The 23,618-nt window shown below is 38.2% G+C and overlaps 1 protein-coding gene across 1 annotated transcript in view; it reads left to right on the forward strand.

Annotated features, from left to right (window-relative positions):
* Window positions 1–23,618, forward strand: part of COL24A1 (collagen type XXIV alpha 1 chain) — a 180,933-nt gene that overhangs the window by 82,344 nt on the left and 74,971 nt on the right. Inside the window, exons 15-22 of the mRNA XM_026057594.1 lie at window positions 3,989–4,042; window positions 4,134–4,178; window positions 4,584–4,637; window positions 5,254–5,307; window positions 6,941–6,994; window positions 14,281–14,334; window positions 19,252–19,305; window positions 20,648–20,692. Coding sequence (XP_025913379.1) covers window positions 3,989–4,042; window positions 4,134–4,178; window positions 4,584–4,637; window positions 5,254–5,307; window positions 6,941–6,994; window positions 14,281–14,334; window positions 19,252–19,305; window positions 20,648–20,692 — 414 coding nt within the window. The remainder of the gene's footprint in view (window positions 1–3,988; window positions 4,043–4,133; window positions 4,179–4,583; window positions 4,638–5,253; window positions 5,308–6,940; window positions 6,995–14,280; window positions 14,335–19,251; window positions 19,306–20,647; window positions 20,693–23,618) is intronic.

The raw sequence follows: 23,618 nt of genomic DNA on the forward strand, positions 1-23,618 counted from the left end.
ATTACCAAGCTAATTGCTCTTGCTGATAGTTTTTAGTTTTGCAATGTGACAATTTGGGGCAGGACTTTTCCAGAGAGGACTCTGCTATTCTCATCTTTTCTTGGTATTAGAGTTTAAACCCCAGGAAATGTTGCAAGTTTTATATTATGTGTTGCCGCTCCCTTTGACTGCAGGGAATTGGGGGTCTTTTGTGGAGCAGGGAGCTCCTTTGATCCCTACACTTGTGTGTTTGTAGCTGAGGTGGGTGTATATATACTGAAAAGCCATGACATTTTTGGAGGCAGAACTAATTTTGCAAATAAACTTCTGGTCTTAACTGAGTGTAGTGCCTGGGATGGCAAATGTGTGAACAAAAATATGTATGGACAAGTGCCTATGATGTACAAATGCTGCTCAGTAAAGGTAGGTAGGGTCACTGTGTGTCCTTCTGACAGCCTAATAGATCTTATGGATGTGTTGGGTTGGTTCTAAAGGTATCTTCTTTCCTTGAGCCAAGACACGTTAGAAATGCTGCTTAAGGACAGCTAACTCTCCCTGGTTAATAAGACCTTACTGGCACGGCAAGACTTTGCAGTTGAGGGAAAGGGCCCAGCAACATTTCCTCCAAATTTCTCAACAGCCTTTGGAAACTTCCAAAGCACCAGCAAATCTGTGTGGTTTAAAAATAAGGTCAATACATGACCAAAAAGGACTTCGGTAGCTAATGAGATGAGTCTTGTGTGGATGCTCACACAGTGCATAGACATGATCAGCAAAGCTTACCCCTGTGCACCCCTCTGTGTCTCTGCACCACCTCAAATTCGTGCTCTTGTTCCCAGTTTCCCAGACAGTAAGATAATTGGAGGAGTTATGCTTTGTTCTGTATTTTCTTTACAAGGGACTATTGCACCCTTTAAACTGTTACAGAGTCTCACCAAGACCCTGGGGAAATTTTGGGTGACCCCCACCATCCCTGACAGTTTGTGCCACACAGCCCTATTCCTGCACTGCGCCTGCTCTCGCCAAACGGGTTCGTGCACTCTGGCCTCAGTTTTCACATGGCCCTTGTTCAGGCAAGTGCCGGGTCATCCAAAACTGAATAAAGAATTACAGATCTTAATATTTGTCCTAGAATACTTAGTCAATTGTAACACATTATACTATTACAAGATGAAATGTTGAACAGTAGATTAAATATATTATACTAGCAGAAGCCAACAGCATTAATTCAAGTAGCTTGTCCAGCCCAGCTGTATGCAATGTCAAGAGCTAATTATACTTTTATGTTTGTTCATGAGAACAATGGTAAAGCAAGCAGCATGGGCAAGCTGAGGCCAAGAACTCCTTCCTCCCATGACTTTTTCAATACATCAAAACTGTTGCCAAGTTCAGAGTTTTGGCTGGCTGAGCAGTCAGTCTCTCATGATTTGCAAGGCCATGAGTTTTACTAAGATGAGGATTTTGAGAAAACTTGCTACTACAATTGCCAGAGCAAGTTTTTCTCTTAAAATGAATGGGTTTTTTTTCTTTAAAGAAAAACATTCTTAATACTAGGAAGCATTGCTTTTCCTTTCCTTGTATCTTCTCTTTTTCATTCAACAGGTAAAAGCTATTTATTTTTAGTTTCACTAATCACATATAAATGATGGAAAAAATGGGCTTCATGTAGCCCAAGTAATTTTTGTTTTCATTGCTGTTAATTTTTTCTATGTTTTAAAACACTGCTAGATTGGATGATATGAAAATAATACACTAGTGTCTGTATTTCTGCAGATTGAATCTGTTATTCTTAACAGTATCAACTCAACAGACATTGTATATTCAATCCCCCATCTTGAACAGTGAAAATAAGTTTTAATTTTTCACTTCTAATAAATGCAGAACGCATTCCCCAAAATAGATTTTTTAATATCCTTGCATACCTATCAAAAACTCCTTAACAACTTCAGCTATGCAAACCTATATCTAAAATGAGGTGACACAGATGTCAGCATTGGTGTATTTGGAAGGCAGTTGCTCTGATAAGATGGACCAAATATGTGGTGTTTGGTAAATATATTTATGAACTGATCTTATGTCTCATAAGATTGTTTACACAATCAGCATGCTTATTTTTCCTACAAAAGGAAAAGTTTTGCCATACAGTAATTAAACCATAAACACAGAAATGAAGCTAATCTAATTTTTAAATTGATGACTTTTGTCTCCCTTTTATAGTGACTAATTTAGAAGTTTGTTATATATCTCCTGCCAAGTTTTAACCAAATCAGTCAGCATGTGCTAACATACAGCAGAGCTGATGTAAATAGAGGACAATTTAAAAAACTGACAGAGTTATTAATTCAACTCTTTTCTCATCAGTAGTTTAAACTCTGTATCTCCGTACTCACCTTAAGGCAGCAAGTGTGACTGCCTTCTAATGAGAAGAAAGATTTTCAGGTTTAACATAATCTGAAGATTTCCAGCCCTTCTCCATGTCTGAGATTCAACTTACAAGCATGGTACTCAGGTATAATGACTATAGCTATCTAGTGTAAAAGGCACATTTTCTCTTGAAATCATTTTTCATTTCTGTTTTGGTGTAGTTCCAACTCTTTGCTGCTAATTAGGCCAGCCAAATGTCTCTAGAGGCAACTCTAGATTCCATACTCTGTTGCAGGAGTTTTATCAATCTGAATTTTGTTAAGCTGTTTTGGAACCTCTTCCTGTTGCCTTTCTAAGCTGAATTTCCCAGCTCGGTACCCATCCGTGCTTTTGCAGCCAATGCCGTTGTTAACATGAGTATGTATTTCAGGATATACAAAATAGCCTTCCTGAATCGGTATCTACAGCAAAAGTAAGACATAGCAATGGATACAATTTATCTTGGCATCAGCTAACATGACAAAACGTATCTTTTAAGCAGTCGTGGAAAGTTAGAGCAATATAGAGTGACAGTTTTTCTGAGAGCTTTACCAAACATCACTGAGAAGCTAAGCCATCAGTCTTCCTTCTTCTTTAGCAAACCATGAAGTTGGTGATGGCTGCAGAACAATGTTTTTGCTAACATTGCCAAAAGAATAAAGAAAGTGTGCTGAATTGGAAAAAAATCAATAAGTGTCTGCTTCCTCTTTTCCATGTTACTCTCAGCAAGTAGAAAAAGATTTTTGTGTTTATATTTGTTGTTAAACTCTTTTATAGTGTTTGCAGCTGCAGATGTATAACACTGCTATGTTTTTCAGAGGTAGAAAAGGTAGAAAGTAGATGGACTTTTCCCTTTGTAATATAGTTTTAGCTCTTGCTGGGTCTTTTCTTAAGTTTAGCCAACCATCTTTCTCTAATGTGGTGTTGCTGTGTTGATCTTTTAAGTATTGTTTTGCTTCATTTTGTTCTCTCTCTCACTCACTTTTGAGATGGAACTGTAAACCCAGAAAGTAGGGATGTAGTAAGAGCTTGAAGGTACCTGAGGATGGAAGCAGTTAACTCACCTGTCAGAACTTAGGTTAAGAGTGCTCACATGGTGCAATTTTGGGAGAATTCCATCTCCTTTTTTTAACTTGTAGAATTTACTGAGACATCAAAAAAAGAAAAAAAAAGAAAAAAGAAAAACCCTCTTTTTATGAAATGTCACTATTCACAGTAGAATAATTCCTTTAAGACAAATTTGATGCTTGCAGAATAGTGATGTGTCGTATAACCTCAAAGACAGAGAGGGAATGACCACTGAATGTGCTGCTGTAGTATAAAGGAAAGGTTCCTTATTCTGCATTGCCCAGCACACCACTGTGTTCTCCTGGATACGTAATATTCAGAAGAAGAGGGAAGCTTGGTTCTTGGCGTTACTGCTGATGTGGATGGGAACCATAACGGTGGAGGACTTATAATATGGATACTTTCCCCCAGGAAGCTATACTGACAAAATTTTTGGTTTCTGCCTGTGGTGCAGAAAACACCATATTGTGTTACCAGTCTCTAAGTTACTACACTTCAGCAAACATTTAATGCAGTCACCTTTTCTGCTGTCTCCTAGGGAGGTGTTGGGCCAGCAGGACCAAGCGGACCATCAGGAATTCCAGGGCCCACGGTACGGTGTGAAACATTCCCACACCCAGGTGCCTTCACTGCTTTCCAAATTAGAGACAAACTTTGGATTTTTATTTTCTTCACTTTAACAGGGTCTTCCAGGGAGTGTGGGACAGCCTGGAATGAAAGGTGATAAGGTGATTTAAATAGTTCCATTATCCTAGAGATACATTCCTGTCAGACTTCCTTTATCAAAACTTGAGCAAAATAACATGCTTGACAAAGCCTTCCATTTTTCTTTTTGATTTCTTTTCTCTTCTGCTTTTTCTTTTTATAAACTATTTCAGACCTGGAAATTGATCCTTTGGGCAAACTCACTTCTGGACAGAGTACTTCTTACTGAGCATAACAGTGTCCAGTGCTGTGTCTGTAGGGTTTGCTGGCCTGGGTGCTGCAGTGCAACATCTTGCAATGTCATTCAAAGATCTGTGCTACAGTTTTAAATACTAAGCACTGATTTTGTTTTTCTCCTTCTCTAATTCTGAGAACTACCCTGTTATAAGCCACATACATATATCTGTATAAAATAATATGTTGTTTAGGGTGAACATGGCCTTGCAGGAGAGCCAGGAGACCAGGGGTACCCAGGAGACAAGGTAATTTTTAATTGCACTGTTTTACAGAATTGTCCAATTTCAGCCACTTCTTTAGGCTTTTAAAGTGCAACAACTCATTTGCATAAAAGTAGAATGCAGTAGTAAAAGTTACTGGGTAACACTGAATTAACATATTTTTCAAAAATGCTATGCTAATTAAAACTCAGTTGGGGAAAGTAGTCAATGAAGACAGGTAAAGGGCATGGGCAGAATTCTGGCTGTTGTGTGTTCAGAGATGCATCAACCAAGAGAAGTAGTTTGGTGTGATCCATTTCCTACTGAAACCTGCTCAGAGGCTGTTGTACAAGATCCTTTCCCTTGATCCTGAGACTTCATTTGAACTTCATCTGGACCAGCTTTGCTTAGCAGCAGCCCATGGTCTGGCATGTCACCTGGTAGGAAACTGAGACAAACAAGTATTCTGTTTCTTTGACTGGTACATCAGAAGTCACTAAAATAGTGCATCCTGCGAGAACTCTTTTGCTGAACTCATTTCAGATCCCGCAGAATGATTTTGAAGCCTGCTTTGGGTGGCAAAGTATAGCAATCTATTTACTGCTTCCAACATAAGGCAATGATACATTTTCATTTGTATTTAATAGCTTTCTTTTTTCAGGGTGCTCTTGGTTTACCAGGACCCCCAGGGATCAGAGGAAAGCCAGGACCTCCTGTAAGTTTAAACATTTATTTTTGCTGTCAGTATATCACTGTATGTTCTATTTGATACTTCTCTGTGTCTCACGTTTAGGCCACATGTCATCCTCTAGAAGCCACTTAATGTCAAAATGCACAAAGAATAAGGCCTAAGTTTGTTTTATTTTTAGTGATTTATAATTGGTGACTCAGTCAGATCCTGACATGTGTGAGTTATAATATTAAGATCAGTATATATTATATATGTCAGATTTTAATATGGGAGTTACTTATGACATTTGGCATTCTGTGACAGTCGGTTTCAGGGAACAGACATCATCATAATGTCAGAACCAAATTCACTAAAAGATTTGGAAGCTGCCCAGGTGACCATTTGGGCTAGGTGAATTTGCAGAGAGAGTGGGAAATCTTGTAATAATGGCCAGTCATTTCTCACAGGGATGGGAGCGGTCATGGATTATAGTAATTACTGATTTGGGGCAATTTAGAAGTATCTGTTTGTAAATGTTAAGACATAGCTTAAGGGTCTGATGTTACCTGTAACACAAAATAAAGCATTTAGTGATTTTCATTCTAATAATGCAGTCCTGGGCTTCTGAATTGACTTCATGATTTTAACTTTTCCAAACCTCTTTTCTGTGTATAATTAAGAGCAGCCAACACTTAATGCTTTTAAAGGATTAATCACTCCAGTCTCAGCTTTCATATGTGCAGTGAAACCACCATTGGATAACCTACATAGCTGTCTGAAACGTCATAGGTCCTTAGAATCAATTAAAAAAAACTCTTATTTTGTCCTAGATAATTTACAGTGTAAACCCTGACCTTGCAAGACTTTTACAAATTTGCTTACCCTTACATGCAAAAACATGGCCTGTTATATTTAAAGATAAGCATGCGCTTTAGCCCTTTCCCAAGAAATGGTGGACTTCAATCACAAATTGGATGTGAACAACTTCTTCACCTTCATTAAAATAAGATATGAGAGCTCAGTCCTGCAAGTAACATGTTTAACTTTGCAGAAATAAGCAAACAATTATATTAAAAACATAAGAAGATTTTCCAGGTTAGGCTTGAGTTTTACTAAGGAACATGCAGTTATGGCAGCAGCAGCAGCAGCAACAAAGGTTTAAAAATGTGAAAGAGCAGATATAATTTAGAGAAATATTTTGGTCAGTTTTTTAGGTATGTCAGTATTTGTGTATAACGGAGTCATTACAACCTGTGGATAGGGCTCAATTAAATTCTTTGGCCAGGAATGGCCAGTTAAGATATATTGGTAAGTATATAAACCAATATTCGTAACAGTTACTTCCTGGCCTTTTAAACAATATACAATTTTTTGTTATGAAGACAGCCGTATATTTCAAATTTGTTATTTATACAAATATTTGGGCTATCCCAAACCTCCCAATTTTATTTATCTAAAACTAATTTGCATTTTATTCATTGCAGCTTCAACGAGGTATGAAGAACGAGTCTTAATTTAATCCAAAGAGAAGCAATATAAAATTTCCTATTTAATAGAAAAGTCAGCTCAACAATTTTGTTGGTTTCCTTTTTGGTAATTTTTTGAAATCTTAATAAGAGTCTGTTGTTTAAAAAATTCAATTTTTTATCAAAAACCTAACAGCCTGGATTCTTTTAAGGGAAAAATTGGAGATCCTGGATCACATGGACCACTGGGTCCTCCAGGTCCTGAGGTAAGAAATTGCTTGATTAAATATAAATGGAATGTCATTTACTTTTAAATTATAAAAATCAGTCAAATGGGTTTGTTTCACAAATATTGTTGTCTTATTTGATTCAGAGAGTACTTTTTATTTAGTCATATCCTAGAGGCCGATGGGTTAATTCTTCTCCTTAAGGTACAGAAGATTTAGCTCATAATTTTTAAAGCAAAATATTAATATACAGGATCCTTGAATACAGCAGAAGTGCCTCATTTGCATATGCAGTTGGGATGAGCTGTCATGCAAATCCAGGTGTTGCAGGGATTACCCCCATCGCGTGGTTTCTCAGACCCACTTCCCTTCATGAATTCCGCAACATGTTCACAAACAGAATCTTCCAAGCCTGGCTGAATATTTCCCTCTTACAAAATAATTTTAGTTGGAAGGAATGCAAAGAATAGGCACCAGTGACATGGGAAGCATCATTAAGCACCAGGGAGAAATTCACTGCTCAGAGCTAGGACCTTCAGTGCAGATACGGATGGGAAAACTTCCTCTCTGAAAAGCTCAGCTCAGGGGTGCAGAATTACTTCAGGCCTGGGAAGGCAAATGAAGTGTTTCTGGATAGGTAATCAAAGCATGACTCATCAGGTGTTTTTCTTTGAATATTTGACTGCAAAATGTCAGATTTAAAACTATAAAGAGGTGCTTCTCTTAGCTTTATTCACGCAAGCCAAACCCTTATGAAATAAAATCAGTTTTGCCTGTCCTGTGTGCACACATAAAAACATGGTCACCATATGGTAAAACAGCAGAAATGGAAGGGAGGCAGAACAGCTGTATACCAGGATCTTGAAGAAACTGGAAATTCCAGAAGTTCTTTAATAGAAGGAAGAAAAAATATCTACTTAAACTTGAAGATTGTATCTTATTTTCCCTGTTATTTTATACCTTATAAAAGTAGCTAATTGTTATTGCCAGGAGCTGTCTAGACACAATCAGATATGAGGTATGAGCAGTTAGTTACTGCAGTTTTTTATACAGGATCCTGACGGTGCATCTCTAGTCATCTTCCTTTCAAGAGCTCTAAAAACAGGCAGCCGGCAGGTCAAACAGAGCTGTTTTTCCTGTTCCTCTTTCATTATCTGAATGCTCAGACTTTTTGTGACCCCATGTAGAAAATGGAAATGTTAAATTCCATACTACGTGGTCTCCTTTATGCTTCTGGAAATAGCAATAGCTGTTACAGACTCCAGAATTCTAGTGAATAGTTTCTTCTAAGGAGAGTAATTTGAAGGTGGTATGGACATGATAACCTATATGCCTTTGAGGAAAGGTGGGTGGTGGTTGTTGTTTAAAAACAAAAAAAAATAAACAAAAAACGGCACTGGGATTTGTTGCCACTGTTGCCCAGTAGCAGAACATGTCAAATACTACTTCAAACTAGCTCTCTCTCCTGCTGTCCAAAACTTAGAGTGGGATTTACAAGTGTACCCCGTCCCCAGATTCAAGCTGCTGATTCAGGTCGGCGTGAGATAAGTAACTGTGGATCGTGTGAGCCAATTCTGGTTCCAGGTTCGGGGGGGGGGGTTTGGGTCGTGGGGGGAAGGGGAGGTGTTTTTGTTTTTGTTTTTCTGGGTCTTTCCCATATGAAGAATAAGCAGTCCCATTCCTGATTCTCTTCCATATAGACTGTTGTAAATCAGGCGTTACTGTGGCTGAAGTCTATAGTTGCTCTGCACACAACGGCAGGAGCAGGCCCAGCACGCTTCATTTGTTATCCAAGGTTTTAGGCTTTTTAGATGCAGTTCAGCAGTGAGTTGTTTCCCCAGTCTTTCCCCTGCAGCTGTGTAGCAGAGGTGTACCAGGTCGGAGCTGAAATAAGCCACCCACTCATGGCGAAGCTGCGCTGGGAATTGCAGTGCTGACCAGCAGGGGTGTAAGGGGGGAGGAACGAGGGCCTTGCTCTTGTTCTCTGGGCGGCTGTAGGACGCTTGGCTGCCACATGCATTTTTTTCAGTGCAGAGGTCCTGCAGCATCAAGCCAAACTCTTCTGGGTATATGGCCACAGAGCCAGGGGCTGTCGCATGCTGGAGTGCTTGCTGCTCACAAAGCACAGGATATTAGCAAGCCCTTTACAGAGTGTATTCTTGGTCAGTTTACAAGCTTTCCTGCTTTGTCATGGCATCTAAAAACAAACATCCAAATTTACAACTTTCTAGAGAGCTTTATTTTATTGATATAACTATCAGAAAGTGCTGGTCTAACTGTGTTTTAACCCACAACACCCACATTTACATACTGTGTATACTGAAGTTAGGTATGTAATGGATATTCTAAGCTGAATGAAATTAGAATAGGTTTTAAAAGACAGGTATCCATAGCATTTTACTTATAGGCAAATTTTGCTAAGAATCACATTTAATTATCCCCCAAGAATGGGGGTGATGGTTTCCTTCAGATGTGCCTTCAGAAGTACTCTGAGTATTATAAATAGTTTTCATCTGGAGCACAGGGAGTATTAGTCATTATCTTCAACAGAACTTTATTTCATCTGCAGATTATTTTGATTTGAAGTATTTAGCTCGTTCTTTCAGGAAGGTACTCATATGGGATTCAGCTGCTATATGTTTCATGCTCAAGGCAATAGCATTTCAAAGAAAAAGGGTACATTTGTATAATAGTAAACAGTCAAAAAGGCACATTTTTTGTAAGTGAATCATTGGCTGCTTTGAATTGTTTGTTTCAAAAGAGAAAAAAGTTTTTTTGATGCGTGTTTTATCTTATCACATGATGTTTTGAGGCTGTGTAAACAATACCATGAATGCAATAGCCTTTCAGTATTAAATAAATCAAATGACTTATCAAACTTATCAAATAAAATAGGTTAACATATAAATGACTTGAAGAGCATACAGAAATAAAGACAATTTTATAGCTGAATTATTTGCATGCTTTGGCATATGTCTGAAGAACTGTTCTGATTGCTGAAAGCCTGATAGTTTCTGCTTGCCTTTGTTTGAAGAATCTTTAACTAGTTCCCTCAAACTTGCTTGGCATAAACACCTCTTTCTGATCTTTTTTTAAAGAAATATGCACTAATTTTGGAGAAATATTCAATTTACTTTGCCTTTCTAATAATGTTGAAAAGGGAGTCTTCAGCTGACCCTTCAGTGTAGTTTGTTTTCTTCAGAGTGATTCTGATAGTTCAGTCTGCTTCTTCTAGGTCCTAGTGCATTTTCACAGACCTTCATAGATATTTTGCATTGGATTTGTATTCTTGTAGGTTTTTCTTTTTCAGACAGAGCTGTATGAGACCTCACGGAGAGGTGTGAGAGAGAAAATAGGTTTTTTGAATTAAGTTCTGTCTCTGCAGAGCTTGTCCTTTCAGAAGAATAATAAAGGCTTATTTGAGAAAGCAGAATTATATCTCTCATTTGCTTGATCTAGAGAGACTGTAGCTTTATGCAGAAATCTTCCTTTGGAGATTTCCTTTTATAAAAAAGCTTTAATAAAGCTTCTTGTTGAAATTCAGGGGCTGCATTTAGTCAGTATCACTTCTGAAAATTCATTCTATTTTCTCATTCAAATGAAACATTGCATGTAACTGAATGAAATCATTTCTGAGCAGGGAAACTCAGCAACCGAAGGGACTATCACAGACCCCAGAGAGGTTTTTGCTCTGTGCTGCCCTTACACAGCGCTCCCTTCCCAGCCCCGCTGAGGACGGCTGGGGAGCGCCTCAGGGAGCTAGAGGGCGTGAGGGCCAGTGCCTAACAGCGATGCTGGCATACGTCTTGTGGAAAACCCTTGGGGCAAGTTGGATTCTGCAAATGCAAGGGAATTCCTCGTGGAAACGGAGCATGTCCCAAACATCTCAATAGTCTGCTCCCGTATTAGCAGCCACACAGAAAATGAGTGAGAGAAAAGCAATAGCCTTTGCAGATCTGCCATCTCTGTGAGGACTGACCTCAGTGCTAAAAAGCGTACACTGGCACAGTAGCAATCCGTTGGTCTCTGCAGGGTTTTGTTATTTATTATATAGATAAATGGGACCAAAATATTAGTATTATTTATTTCTTTATGAAACATATTTCATGTTTAAATGCATTCAGCACAAAAATGAATGCTTTCACAGTAAGATTAAATCACCTGTGTTTTGAGATAGCTGGTACTTCAGTGATTTTTGATACTTCTAATATGATTAAACTAAGTGAACTCTAAAGTGCTTTGCTGGCAAAAGGCCATGTTGGCTGCAAGATTTTGAAAATATTTTGTAACCTACTAGCTGTCAGACTTCAGGCTGGTGGCAAAGTCCAGAGTCTATCCTCTACATTTCCTTAGAAGAAATCATAATATCTATTAATATTTTGTTCTGAAGGGTGTCAGCTGAAAATTACATATTACAGCTGGAAACTACACATTGATTTCCCAGCCTTAACCTTTATGCAAGAATAATGATTTTGTGTTTTATTCTGGAGTGGCTTTATGGGAAATTGGCTGCTGAATAACTCTTGGCAAATTCAAATATAGGTAGAAGTATACCATGGCACTGCTTGTAACTTGAAGGGCAAACACATTTGCTGAGCTGTTTTAAAAACTCCTTTCTGGTTCATTCATTTTCTTGAATTGTCTTACATGGCACCATTATGCCATGGGTTATTGTCATGGGATGTGAGAACAACTTGGAAAGAGTCTTCTAGGACTGCCACAGCATCTACATCTTCTCTGTAGGTAGTGCTCAAGAGTGAAAAACTAAAACAGACTTATAGCAAAGAAAAATGATGAAGGTTTTAAACATTTAGCATTGCTAAGGTTGATGCTTTCTGGCTAATAGCCCTCTCATATCATAAGACTTTGTTTGAAATAGTAACGTTTCCAAATGTAATGATTGTTCTAATGCATTGCAGTTGTCAACACTTACATCTCATAGTTCTTACTGAATGTCTTCTGGAAGTATTTATGCAAATAAGTAAGATGAATTCCCTTACAAAAATGTAGGAATCTTTCTAAGTAGACATTTTCTGTGACAAAATATTTTCTGGAATGTTTATTAACATAAGGGAAGTTGTCTCTGTGTCACATTTAGTGCATTTTCACACATTAGAAAATTATAAAGATATATAGATGTACAATATCCCTCTCCTTTAATTATTTAATGCCTGTAAACTCAGCAAATTTCAGAATATGATAGGATAACTTAGCAACTTCCATAGCATTGACCTAACTCTCCAGTATAGTTCAGTAGGTGAGTTTGGTCAGGATTTTTAAAAAAATTCTTAAAAACTGTTTAGAAATGTGGGCTGATACAAACGATGTAATTTAGGTAACAGTCTGGATGCCTTTGTCACCTGTGACTAATAAGCCATGTGCCACCTAGAGGCATGTTGGAGGTCTTGCACAACTCTACTAGTAATTACTGTTTTGTTGCAAAAAGAAATGATTTTTTGACATTTTTGTGAAACGCTGCATGTTACGGTGGTTCCAGTTATTCTGAAAATTCAGCAGAATTCTTTTACAGCTTACTATCGGGTTTTCTTTAGCATTCATTAGTATTCAAGTAATAACATTGAAGGGTTTTTTTTAAGAAATCATGATTGTTTTATATTTTTTGTTTCCTACATGTATTTTAGATTTATTAAATAAACACATCTAACAATATTTGCATCCTATTTACCTATTTGTCCTGTTTATAACTCTATTTGCATCCTCTTAAGATCAATTTATAAAAAGTAAGCAGAAGAAACCATCAGCTAAGAACAGTGACGCCCTAAATACTTTTTTCTTTTATTATTATGTGACAGCTGTACTGTTCTACTTATGGGGGAAGTAGTATTTTCTTATAAACCTCTTGCTTTAGTCTGACTTCACTTTACCTTTCTGGTAAGTGTTTTGTGATTAATATCAGCCAATTTTGAATGATCATTAAAAATGGTTATCAGCTGTATTTCAAGCTCGGTTGTTTTGGGAGAACAGAGTGCAGCTAACTATATTTCACCCAGTGAGACAATTTTGTATGCCTCTCTTGTGCTTGAAGAAACTAAAAATGACTCTTGAAGCTTTACTGTTGACATGCATTAGCCTGCAGTATGGAAGAGTGCCAGAGGGAATTTCATGCTGGAAGTTCTTTATGAAATGTTCTTTAAAATCTTTTGAACGTGTATAGTGCTTTTACTTCCATAACTGGACAAGTATGCATGCAAAGAATGATATTTCTAATTTTCACTTTGCAATGATTTTCTGTTAAGGAAGAAGGTAACTAGTGTTTACTAGCATTGGGCATAGGATGCGCACAGAACTTGTAATAAATATTTTACTCAGAACAAAACTTTTCAGCAACAGTTTTTTTCTATTTTCATATAGGCAATTTTTTTAGAATTTAAAAGGTTATAAAAATAACAAAATAAAATATTATGCTGGCAGGTGACTGAGTGGCCCCTGTGCTAATTAAAGAGTCAGAGTTACCAATGCTTTACTTTATCCTACAAATACAAAGATTACATTTCTTCAGGGAGTGTTTATGAAACTTAACTCACTAATGTTTATGTTGCATATGGGTTAGCAGCATCATTTTTGTTTCCTTAAAATAAACTCGTTCCTTGTAAAGCAGTCTCCTTGTAGCACTGGATTTCTCTGACATAGAAGTATATCCATGGTGTCCCACTCAGCGCCTACTGGCCAAATAGTTTTAGGTGACAGTTTTAGGTAATTCATTTCTTTTGCATATTTGGTTTGTTCTTTACCAACAACTGGACCTATACCACACACTATTTCACAAAGGCTTATTCTGAATAATATTATGTGCTACTGACCTTCACTTACTACCAGCCAGAACTAGATTAGCACCTGCTGATTTGGAGGCAAAAGGCTTCCTACCATTTTCTTAATCTTGCAGTGATCTGGTCCTTAAAGCCAGGCCAAGAATTGCTTTGGCTGCACTCGAAGCTTTTTTTTTTAAAAAAAAAAAGTTGAATTAAAGCTTGCTGCTTTGTGGGGTTTTTGTATATCAGGACCAGTCCAATGGTTTAATTACAAACACTGTTTAGTGGATAAAAAGTCTCATGTTAAGAGAAATTAAATCCATACTGACATCTGCTAAATTGCGTTTAATGAAAGCCGCCTAAAATCTGTCACTTATGCAAGTCCTGTCAAGGGAACTTAATGGACTTTGACATTCTGAGGATGGTAGAACAAATCTATTTCTTCATTTCTGTGATTCAGGTTTGTTAAATTTCTTGAATGAGTGAACAGAATCAAAACAAATACATTGAAAACATTCCTACATTATAAATCATTTGTCTGTCTGTTTTAATTAGGGTTTTCCAGGAGATATTGGTGTACCTGGAGTAAATGGCCCTGAAGGTCCAAAGGTAAGACTATGTGAAACTTTATTCACAATAGCAGTAAACAGTATAAATCTCTGAGGAAAAGCTCTGAAAGATGGACACTGGTATTACACGAAAGTAATTTTATTGTCGGACTACAGATACTTTGCCTCAGGTGTTTATATGAGGAAGTCAGACTAATGTTTAATGCTGTCCACACAGTTATGAGGGTAATTTCTGCGTTAGATGGAAACATAATGGCAAGTCAAGTGCAAGGAAGTGTGGCAATAGCACCATGTAGCTAGAAAGTAGTACATATTTCACCTATATTTAAATAAGAGAAAATGAATTCCAAATGCACACAGACCTCTATAAGCTCACCTGAATAATACATGATATTTTGGAACAAATTTTGAAGGAATTAATAGCTAAAAATATGGAAAAATGGATAAAATTCACATGCATCTACTAAAGGATGGACAGTGCCAGATTCATTGAGCATCTGTTCTTTAGTAGAGTAACTAATATTTTAAACCAGGTTTAGGCAATAAGTCATATATAAAAAGTTTTCAATGAAGTTTTGGATAAAAGCACATCTGGAAAATTTTTGTTTAAAATGGAAAAGGTAGAGACCAGTACAAAAAATGTAGGTGGGTCAGAAATTAACCTGTAGAGAGGTGACTGGGTTGTAACTAAAAATTGACTATTTGTGGTTGAAAGGAAAGTACCAGTGAAGTTCCTCATTTATCATTCTTAGGACTTTTCTTACATAGTATTTTCAGTAATAAATAGGCTCAAGTATGTCAGAATGAAATTTGTATAAGGAACAAAGTTGAGCATCTTCATATAACCTTAAAAATTGTCCTTTGTACCAATTCGTCCTGCTTCTTGTGGCACTACTGGAGCAAGTCCAGCGAAGGGCTACAAAGATGATTAGGGGACTGGAGCATCTCTCTTATGAGGAAAGGCTGAGAGAGCTTGGCCTCTTTAGCCTGGAGAAGAGAAGGCTGAGAGGAGATCTTATCAACGTGTACAAGTATCTGAAGGGAGGGTGTCGAGAGGATGGRRCCAGACTCTTTTCAGTGGTGCCGAGTGACAGGACGCGAGGCAACGGGCACAAACTGAAACACAGACRCTTCCATCTGAACATGAGGAGAAACTTTTTCACTGTKAGGGTGACAGAGCACTGGAACAGGTTGCCCAGAGAGGTTGTGGAGTCTCCTTCCCTGGAGATATTCAAAACCCGCCTGGATGCGATCCTGTGCAATGTGCTCTAGGTGACCCTGCTTGAGCAGGGGGGTTGGACTAGATGATCTCCAGAGGTCCCTTCCAACCTCAGCGTTTCTGTGATTCTGTTACTCCAAACTCATGTGTGCAGGGGTTAAAACAATAAATCCTACTGTAAAGTGAGGGCTTCACAGCCAGCAGTAGAAGGAAAGACACTGCCAGGTCTCTTTGAAGGAAGAGTGTGATAAGGCTGTTAGAAATGAAGTGTAATTCTAGAACACATCAGGCAAGGTGTTTTGTTAATGCCATTGTACAAAGCACGGGAAGACTTTATCTAAGTAGCACATGCAGTTCCAAGCATTTGTATTCAAGAAGGACTCAATCAAATGGGTATAGACGGAGAAAAGGCTGTTTGAATGACTGTATTATGAGAGATGGCTTATTTTTCCTACCAAAATAAAGGGCCTGTCTGAGCTGTGTAAGTAAAGTGGAGGGCAAAAATTAAGGAGACAAAAGAACTGTGCAAGACCAACAATGACACTGGGCCAAGGACAAAATATGTGAGCTGCCGTGAATCAACTGAGATGGAAATTAAAAGATTTCTCATCAGCCCAGCAGTGAAATTCTGGGGCAGCTTGCTTAAGAAAAAGCAGGGAACTGTAAGTGGTTTAAAAATGGAAAATGGTAATTTTCCCTCTATGCCAAAATTCATCATTCTAGAGAACATCTTAAATAATCCAGTTGCCAAAGCCCTAGTCATGCTCAGTTTTTGCTGCATCTCTTATCTTTGAGCTGTGTCAAGATCCTTGTCCCAAAATAGCCCAGACATTAATTTACTGGGGTGGCTGAGAACTCAGTATTTGGTGGGGCAAAGGGGAGAAGTTAAGAACATTTCCAGAGACAGGCGTGGACCTTTTCATGTATTTCATTCTCATTTATAGCTTGGTTAACTTGTTTGTTTTTCTTATTTCTATGTATGATGTTGGCAGCCTTTTATGAATGATTCTTTGCTGAATGTTGCCGTGATAGTTGCTCCTGTGTTTCTGAGAACAGTGAATTAGCAGGGCACTTAAAAAGAGCTTTTGATGAAAGATTATGTCTAGGGTCTAGGGAACACAGAAGAAGACAAACACAGGTGTTCTTGAACTACAGATCAAATTTAACTATCCAAGCTACTGATACATGAATGCTGTAACTGAGATCTAATCCCACTACCTGGTTCCTTTGCTAAGTGAGATTATATTATTCCTCATTATATCCAAAGTGCAAAATTAGATGTTTTTGTTAGAATTGAGTTGGTCTCAGACCTACAGTACTGATTTATTGCCTTTTCACCTAAATTCCAGCAAAAAAGTGCTAAGAGGTAGTCCACAATGTTTATTTTAGACTCTGCCTTCCTTCGATACAGAATTACATAGCTGAATGAGATTTGGTGGCCTCCAGCACATTTGCTCTTAGATGCAAAAAGCTTAGACAGCCTACTTTAACCAGGGAGAATAGATGGCTTACATTTGAGATGAAGTATTACCAAATTGGAAAAGTTCTTACACTGCTTTTATTACCAATGGAGAAGGTCTGCGTAATGCTGGAAATGTGTGGCTTTCAGGATTCCCAGATGTCTTGTGTTGACTGAAGTTTCAAAAATTTTCCCCCAGCTTTTTTAAGGAAAATTGTTTTCACTATGCTCTCCTTATGCTTTTGTTTTATGCTTCCTCAGAAGCAATACTCATTTTAAAAGCCAAGAAGGCAAGGTAAACTTCATTTCTTGGCAGCTGGCATGGGAGAAATTCAGCATCATGGTGGAAAGCTTAAGCTCTGTGAGCATGATCAGCCATCTCTAAAAACCAGCAGCACTTCTGGATTGTCCATTTCCTCCAAATTAGTGCAGTAATCAGCAAATCTGACCTCCTTAAAGTGATGTTCAAAGGTTATATTATATAATTTGATCTACAACACATTATTCAGCTTGGAAAACATATTTTAGAAGGTGTTTGATCTTGATCCACTGCTCATAAAAAAAAAAAAAAAGCGCACTTACATAAAAGAAAAAAAAATAAATGTTTTTACTTTGAGAGGTTCTGAAATAATTTTCTGTTTGTTTCCTATGTTATTCTTGCAAGTATTTCTGTTCTGCAACCAAGAAAACTGAGAGGAAAAGACAGACATATTCTGGCTACAGGACTAGTTTTTCCAGCAACATTTGTTGTACTGTGGAAGTAGTTGAGAACTTCCTTCCTCTGCTAATTGATGTTTTGTTTGGCTAACATATTTGCTACTAGTGGCTATTAGGAGTTCCTCCAGTCCTGGAAGGGACAGTCAACTGGAAAGTAATATGTATGTGAAATGCAGGGTACCCCCATTTGCTGATTCCCCCAGATTCTTTCCAGACATTCTGGCACATCTCTAGGACTACCTTCATTTTCTGTTCTTTGCCTGAAACCTCAAAGCAGAAATGGATGGTTCATTCAGTCTTAATATCCCTTTTAAAGTCTGAGACTTTTTTCCAGATCCAAGTAAGTTCAGTGTAAGGGTGCATGCAGTAGCAGTGTTGCTAACATTTCCATTGTGCGACTACATTATACTGAAAACCATATCTCTTACTGTGTTTTGCTGTTACAATGAACCTACAGTTCTGCCAAAGAAAAAATTTCCTGACTAACTACACAGGGATGTTATTTAGGTAGTGCTGCTAAAAACCTTCCTGTTGCTTTTGCAGTGGCATGTCATGCTGCAGTTCTCCACCCCAAGCTTTTGTACACTGATGGGCTCATTGATGAAACTGTACCTCGAGGTGGCTGGTTCCATTTTCTGTTCCATTTTACTTTGCGTGCTAAGTAGGCTCTTACTGGACCAATGCCTGCACCTTCAGTCTAGACTTCAGCTTCATTAGTAAGCAATTAATAAGGCTTACACTTGGAACTTTCCCACCATCTCTTTCTTCAGAGGCTAATCATATCTCTCCTAAAGGGCAGTTTCTTTGTTCTTGTTGCTTTATCTGATATTGCTAAGCTTAGCTTTCCCAGAACATTAATAATATGGTTACACAGATTTTTTTTTTTTGTCCTACGTCAGTTCAAGTGCTTTTCCTAATTACTGCCATTGTAATTTGGATGACCGAGATTTTTGACACACCTCTGGCTGCTAAGTCATTTTAACAAAGTTTTGGAAATGTTGCTATAAGCAGATGTGAAAACTCGGAGTTGGCAGAGGCTAAGGTTCTTTATCTCTGAGATGCTGATTATAATCCTGACAGAGAAGTAAGGGCTGAAAATCACAAGCAGGTCTGGACAAGCTGGTAGTCTAAATTCACTTTGTAGTTCGTTTCCATTGCAACATTATCATCAACTGTTATGCTGTAAATTACCTAAATCAAAGATCTATGAGAGTTGTGCTGGTTCCACTTTAATCTTAATGTGATGGCATGATTTATGTCTTCCTAGAAGAGCAATTGTTCCTTTGCAAGATCCAATTTTTCTAATTTCCTTTTCAAAAGAATGAAAAAAAAAGTCTTAGAAAAATCTATGTAGTTTAAGTTTGTAAAATACTCAGTTTTCCAACAGATGTTAAAATTCTGCTATGTCTACTCCTGATTTCCCAAGGGAAAAGGACAATAGTAAGTAATGAGGTCTGCTTCCTCAGTTTTCAGTTTCTGTCCAGGTTTGTAAGAGGAAAGACATTAGGCCAACGTGACTCTTAGTTGATGTAAGGACTCACTATCATTGTTTTGATGTTTAGGGACTTCTCGGTGACCGAGGGCCTCCAGGGCCACCAGGCCCCAAAGGAGTTGAGGTAAGATGGAAAAATTATCTAATCAACAGATTACTTTTAAAATAAAAAGCTGGGGGATGTTGTTAGATGATAATGGTTAGGTATTTATGGTGTTGTCATGCAAGATTTCAAGTTTGTTGCATTTCGGCAAATGTTGCATGCAGCTTTTAGCAGTGTTATGGGGCTTTATTTTCATGGTCTTAGTGGAATCCCAGAGAATCTGGGTCCAATCTTGCACGGGTTTTTACTTAAAGTGTGGTGGGGGTAGCAAGGGGAGAAAAAGTGTTTGAGAATTTAATTACAATATCCTAGCTCTACTTAAGTAAATGATGAGACCCCTATTAAGTGAAGGGGGAGGAAGGTGTCTTTTCATCTTGTAAATGTATTAAGTATTCCTAATTTATCACCATAAAAATAAAATCTCATGTCTCTCTGGCTAAAATAATTAATTTAATCAATGAATCTGAGGATAGTGCTTTGGACTTCTAAGTAGCTTGCTTAATTATGGTCTTTCAGGACAGATTTTGAGTGATTAAAGGCTAACAGCGTCAAAATGATCTGTTCAGTTAGAAGCTGGGAGGCTGCAGATAGGGTTTCTCAATTCCTCTGTTTCATATTGCTTGTAATTGAAAAGGTTGTGTACTGCTTCCTCCAAAAGCCAAAGCAAATCTTCCATACTGAGAAGGATCAGTGAACATCAGCATGACATCCCGACACAGCATTGATACAAATCCATGCTTTAATATAACTTTATAGTGAGTCTACCCTGAAGAGTTAACACTGCAGTTCCCTGTCATGTATAATTATATCAGTGCACATTGCAGTGTAGGCACAGTGTCTCATTTCTTCTCCTAAACCCCTGACAATTATGCTCCTGGGAATAACAGCCTGACCTCCCAACCTCCTCAATCCCTTGGAAAAGGCAAAATGGCTTGGCTGACTCATTGGCCATGCCGTAGTCACGGGGAGGTGAAAAGCAGGAACGCTCCTACTGCTCATATAGTCCTCAAGTGTCAAATGCTGCTAGAAGGAAAGTAACTGTAGGACAGACAGAGAGGATGACCATCATTGCAGAGTCTCCCCCTGCTCAAAACTGAAAATATTTCTATAAAAAAATGTATACCAACTGTTTCATAGCCTTTCTGGCTGTCTCTGACAGTTGCATAGGGCATGGCTTTCCAGCTAATTAATTTAACTGAGGTCAGAATAGTGTATCTCATAATCTTTCCCTCAGACTTAAAGACCCATAAATACATATATGAACCAAATTTAAGATGATACCATATATAAAAGCAGTCTCTGCAGATTTTCTTTAAAAGCTAGACTTTGGTATCAAGATTACTGAAGTCCTGCTTTCTTTTAGGGAGAAGTAGGACCACTTGGACCTATTGGAGGAGTTGGACCAAGAGTAAGTATAATAATTTTGTTACTGCAGACTATTTTTCAGCAGCAAAAGAATTTTTCCTTTGGAGGAAAAATTTACTGTGAAAAGTGACTGTGTTAAAATGGCACCTCCTGAATAAATGCATCTGTTTTCTAAGCACATGTTCTAAGGAGAACAGGGAGGAGAAATGGTTTTCCATATGCAGAATTTGGGATAAAACCACTACCATTGTTCACAAAATAAAATTTTTAGAAAGGAAAAAGATTCAGTAACAAAGTGGTCAGGCTTCTGAGACAGAAGAAACTGCAGTGCGCTTCCTAGGACTGAACCAGGTGGCATCAGAATACTTAAATCAGGGAAGAGAGCATGAGACTTAACTCATAGAGAGCAATATAAAGGGTTGACGTTTAAAGAAATCATTCTCTGATTGTAAATTAATCTAATAGCTGCTGAAAGCAGTAAAACTAGAATGTCTCAAAGACATTTGTACTGACACATTTTAGAAGATAATTTCACTTCACCAATTTTTAGTTGTGAAAATATACCACTGCTATGCTTATTTTGAGGGACTTGAAGCTTATTTTTAGAAAAATTCTAAGCTGAAAGTGAGTAATGGCCTACAGTAGGGGCCACAGGACTGTTGCTAACTTTACTGAAAGAAATATGAACTTCTGCCTTTACTTAATTTGCTTATATGGGGAGAATAATTGTCTTGAGCTTCATTTTGGATGACTTCCCATTTCTTGCATGGACTTGGGAAAGCTTTTCCCCCTGTTCCCCAGCTCTAGAATGAATATATTCCTATGTCATTTTCCTGTTCATTAGCTCTCTTGTCTATATATTAGAGCTACTCAAAAATAGGAATTACCATCCCATTTAGATATAGTATTAAAAGTTTATTTTCAACATGCATTAGATTAAAAGTTTAAAACAGTTCACTTTTAGCTGAGGAAAAATACAAAAAATTTAATAGAATTTCAAAACACTTTGTGACTCAGTTCAATATTCAGCTTCATCTGCCTGAGCGCCTGCCAAGAGCCTCATGGAAATTTTTATTTTGGCTGCCTCATCCCTTGTCTCCTCCTTGGGCAGAGCTTCGTGGCTGGACAGCATCTCCCATGCTGTGCTGTGGCAATTGGGAAAGAGAAGCTTCAGAGCAGACCCTACCTTCACATTCTTGTGCATCACCACACATACACAGGCCGCCACAGGCCACATGACTGGTGTCAAAGTGACCCAAGAGGAAACATTTCTGTGTAACCCAGCAAACTGAAATATTTTTGATCTCTTTTGGGTCAGTTTGACCTCAGTTAATTTGTTCTTGATTTTTCTCAATGGAAAATGTGTACAGCATTGGCATGTCTGATGGCTGCTTAGTTTCTCCAAGCTGTTGAGAGGAGAATGAGGTGGGCCCAGGGTTGCTGTCTCCAGGCATTTTTGAGTAGCTTGCTGGCTAACATTCCCTCCTGAAATGAGAGAGGGGAGAAATGGGGCTTTTGTAGTCAGTGGGAAAACCCTGCCTGGTTTTCCCCTTCGTCCCAGGACCCATCTGTTTTCACCTGGCCTCTGCTGGCTCGAGCTATTTCAGAGCTTCAGGCCAATTTTTTTGTACTGCCTCTCTGAACTCTCTTCCCACCTCTGCTTGTCCTTGCTTCTTCCCTCCTGCTTGTAACACAGATTGCATGATTACATTGCAGAGAGAGTCCCAGTCACGAAGTTGTTAAATCTAATATAGGTTAGCAGAACTGAGTCAGTAAGCTCTTGAAGACATCTGTCTTTTTAAATCTTTCTTGGTGATTGCAGCTTCACATTCATTTGGTTTACATAGTCTTTGTTTCCAGGTTCCACGAAGGGAGTTCAAAATACATCTGAAAGTAAATGTTATCAAAGGTGTGATCTTATATTTGTCTTCACTGTGCTAATTAAGTAGTCAGATGGTGTGGGGAAAGTGTCTGAGAGGGACTGAAGAAGTGACTTACTGTGCACGGCCCCAAGGCCCCATCAGTGGTCAGCTATGCCCCTCTGGGCAGGTGTCTCTCTAAGCCGCTTTTTGCAGCCTCTAGGGGGTGAGGGTTCCTTGTCCTGCTCCACTTGCCTTACCAGCAGTTCTCCTAATGTCTAGCCTTTCTGTCCGAATGTCTTGCCTGTGTCTTTCTTGCTGTAATCTTGTGTCTTGTCCTACAGACTTATAGGTATGAATAATAGGTTACTCTCCTCTTTTTGGCATCTGTTAACCTGACTCTCTGTAGTTTTCTCTAAACTAGGTAAGGTAAAATATCTTAGTGGATGATGTATTTTAGACCTTTGATTATTCTTATAAAACTATTCCAGTCGTCTCTTGGGCAGTAATGGAACAGGTTTCTAGCTCATCTGGAATCACTAATCTCCTCTACTGTGTGGTTTTCAGGTAAAAGTGCTTAGCCAATGTCAGATTTAGGCATGTGCCAAGCAAACAGCCATACAGTTTCTCCTCATTTTTAACAGCCCCTTTCACTCTCTTCCCCCCTTGCCCCATTCCTAACATTTGTTCAAAAAAATGTATGCGAAACAAAACACATCCCTGGGTCCCGCCTGACGAATGCTGCCAGCAAAGTCCACCATCAGCTACTGAAACAGAAGATAAATTTGAACCTGTACTTCAGATCCCAGGTCTCAGCTTGGAAAAAAATTCCCATATATCTAAAATAAGTAGAGTCAAAATTCAGGATTCCTCCCCACTGAACTAAGGATAGATCTCAAGTTCCACAGAGTTCAGCCTGCTTGAATTTAGGAAGAGCTCTTGAGCTGAATCTGGTCACAGGATTTGCTTTCCATTCATGTCTTTCCAAACATTCACACCCATTCTATTCTAATGTCGAATATTTGCATCGTCTCTTAAATTAATCCTTATAAATCAAAAAAATACTGATTTTTACTATCTGCTTATTTGACCAGTAAAACTACATTAGAT

Source organism: Apteryx rowi, unplaced genomic scaffold (assembly GCF_003343035.1).
Source record: "Apteryx rowi isolate R43461 unplaced genomic scaffold, aptRow1 scaffold_14, whole genome shotgun sequence".
NCBI lineage: Eukaryota > Metazoa > Chordata > Aves > Apterygiformes > Apterygidae > Apteryx > Apteryx rowi.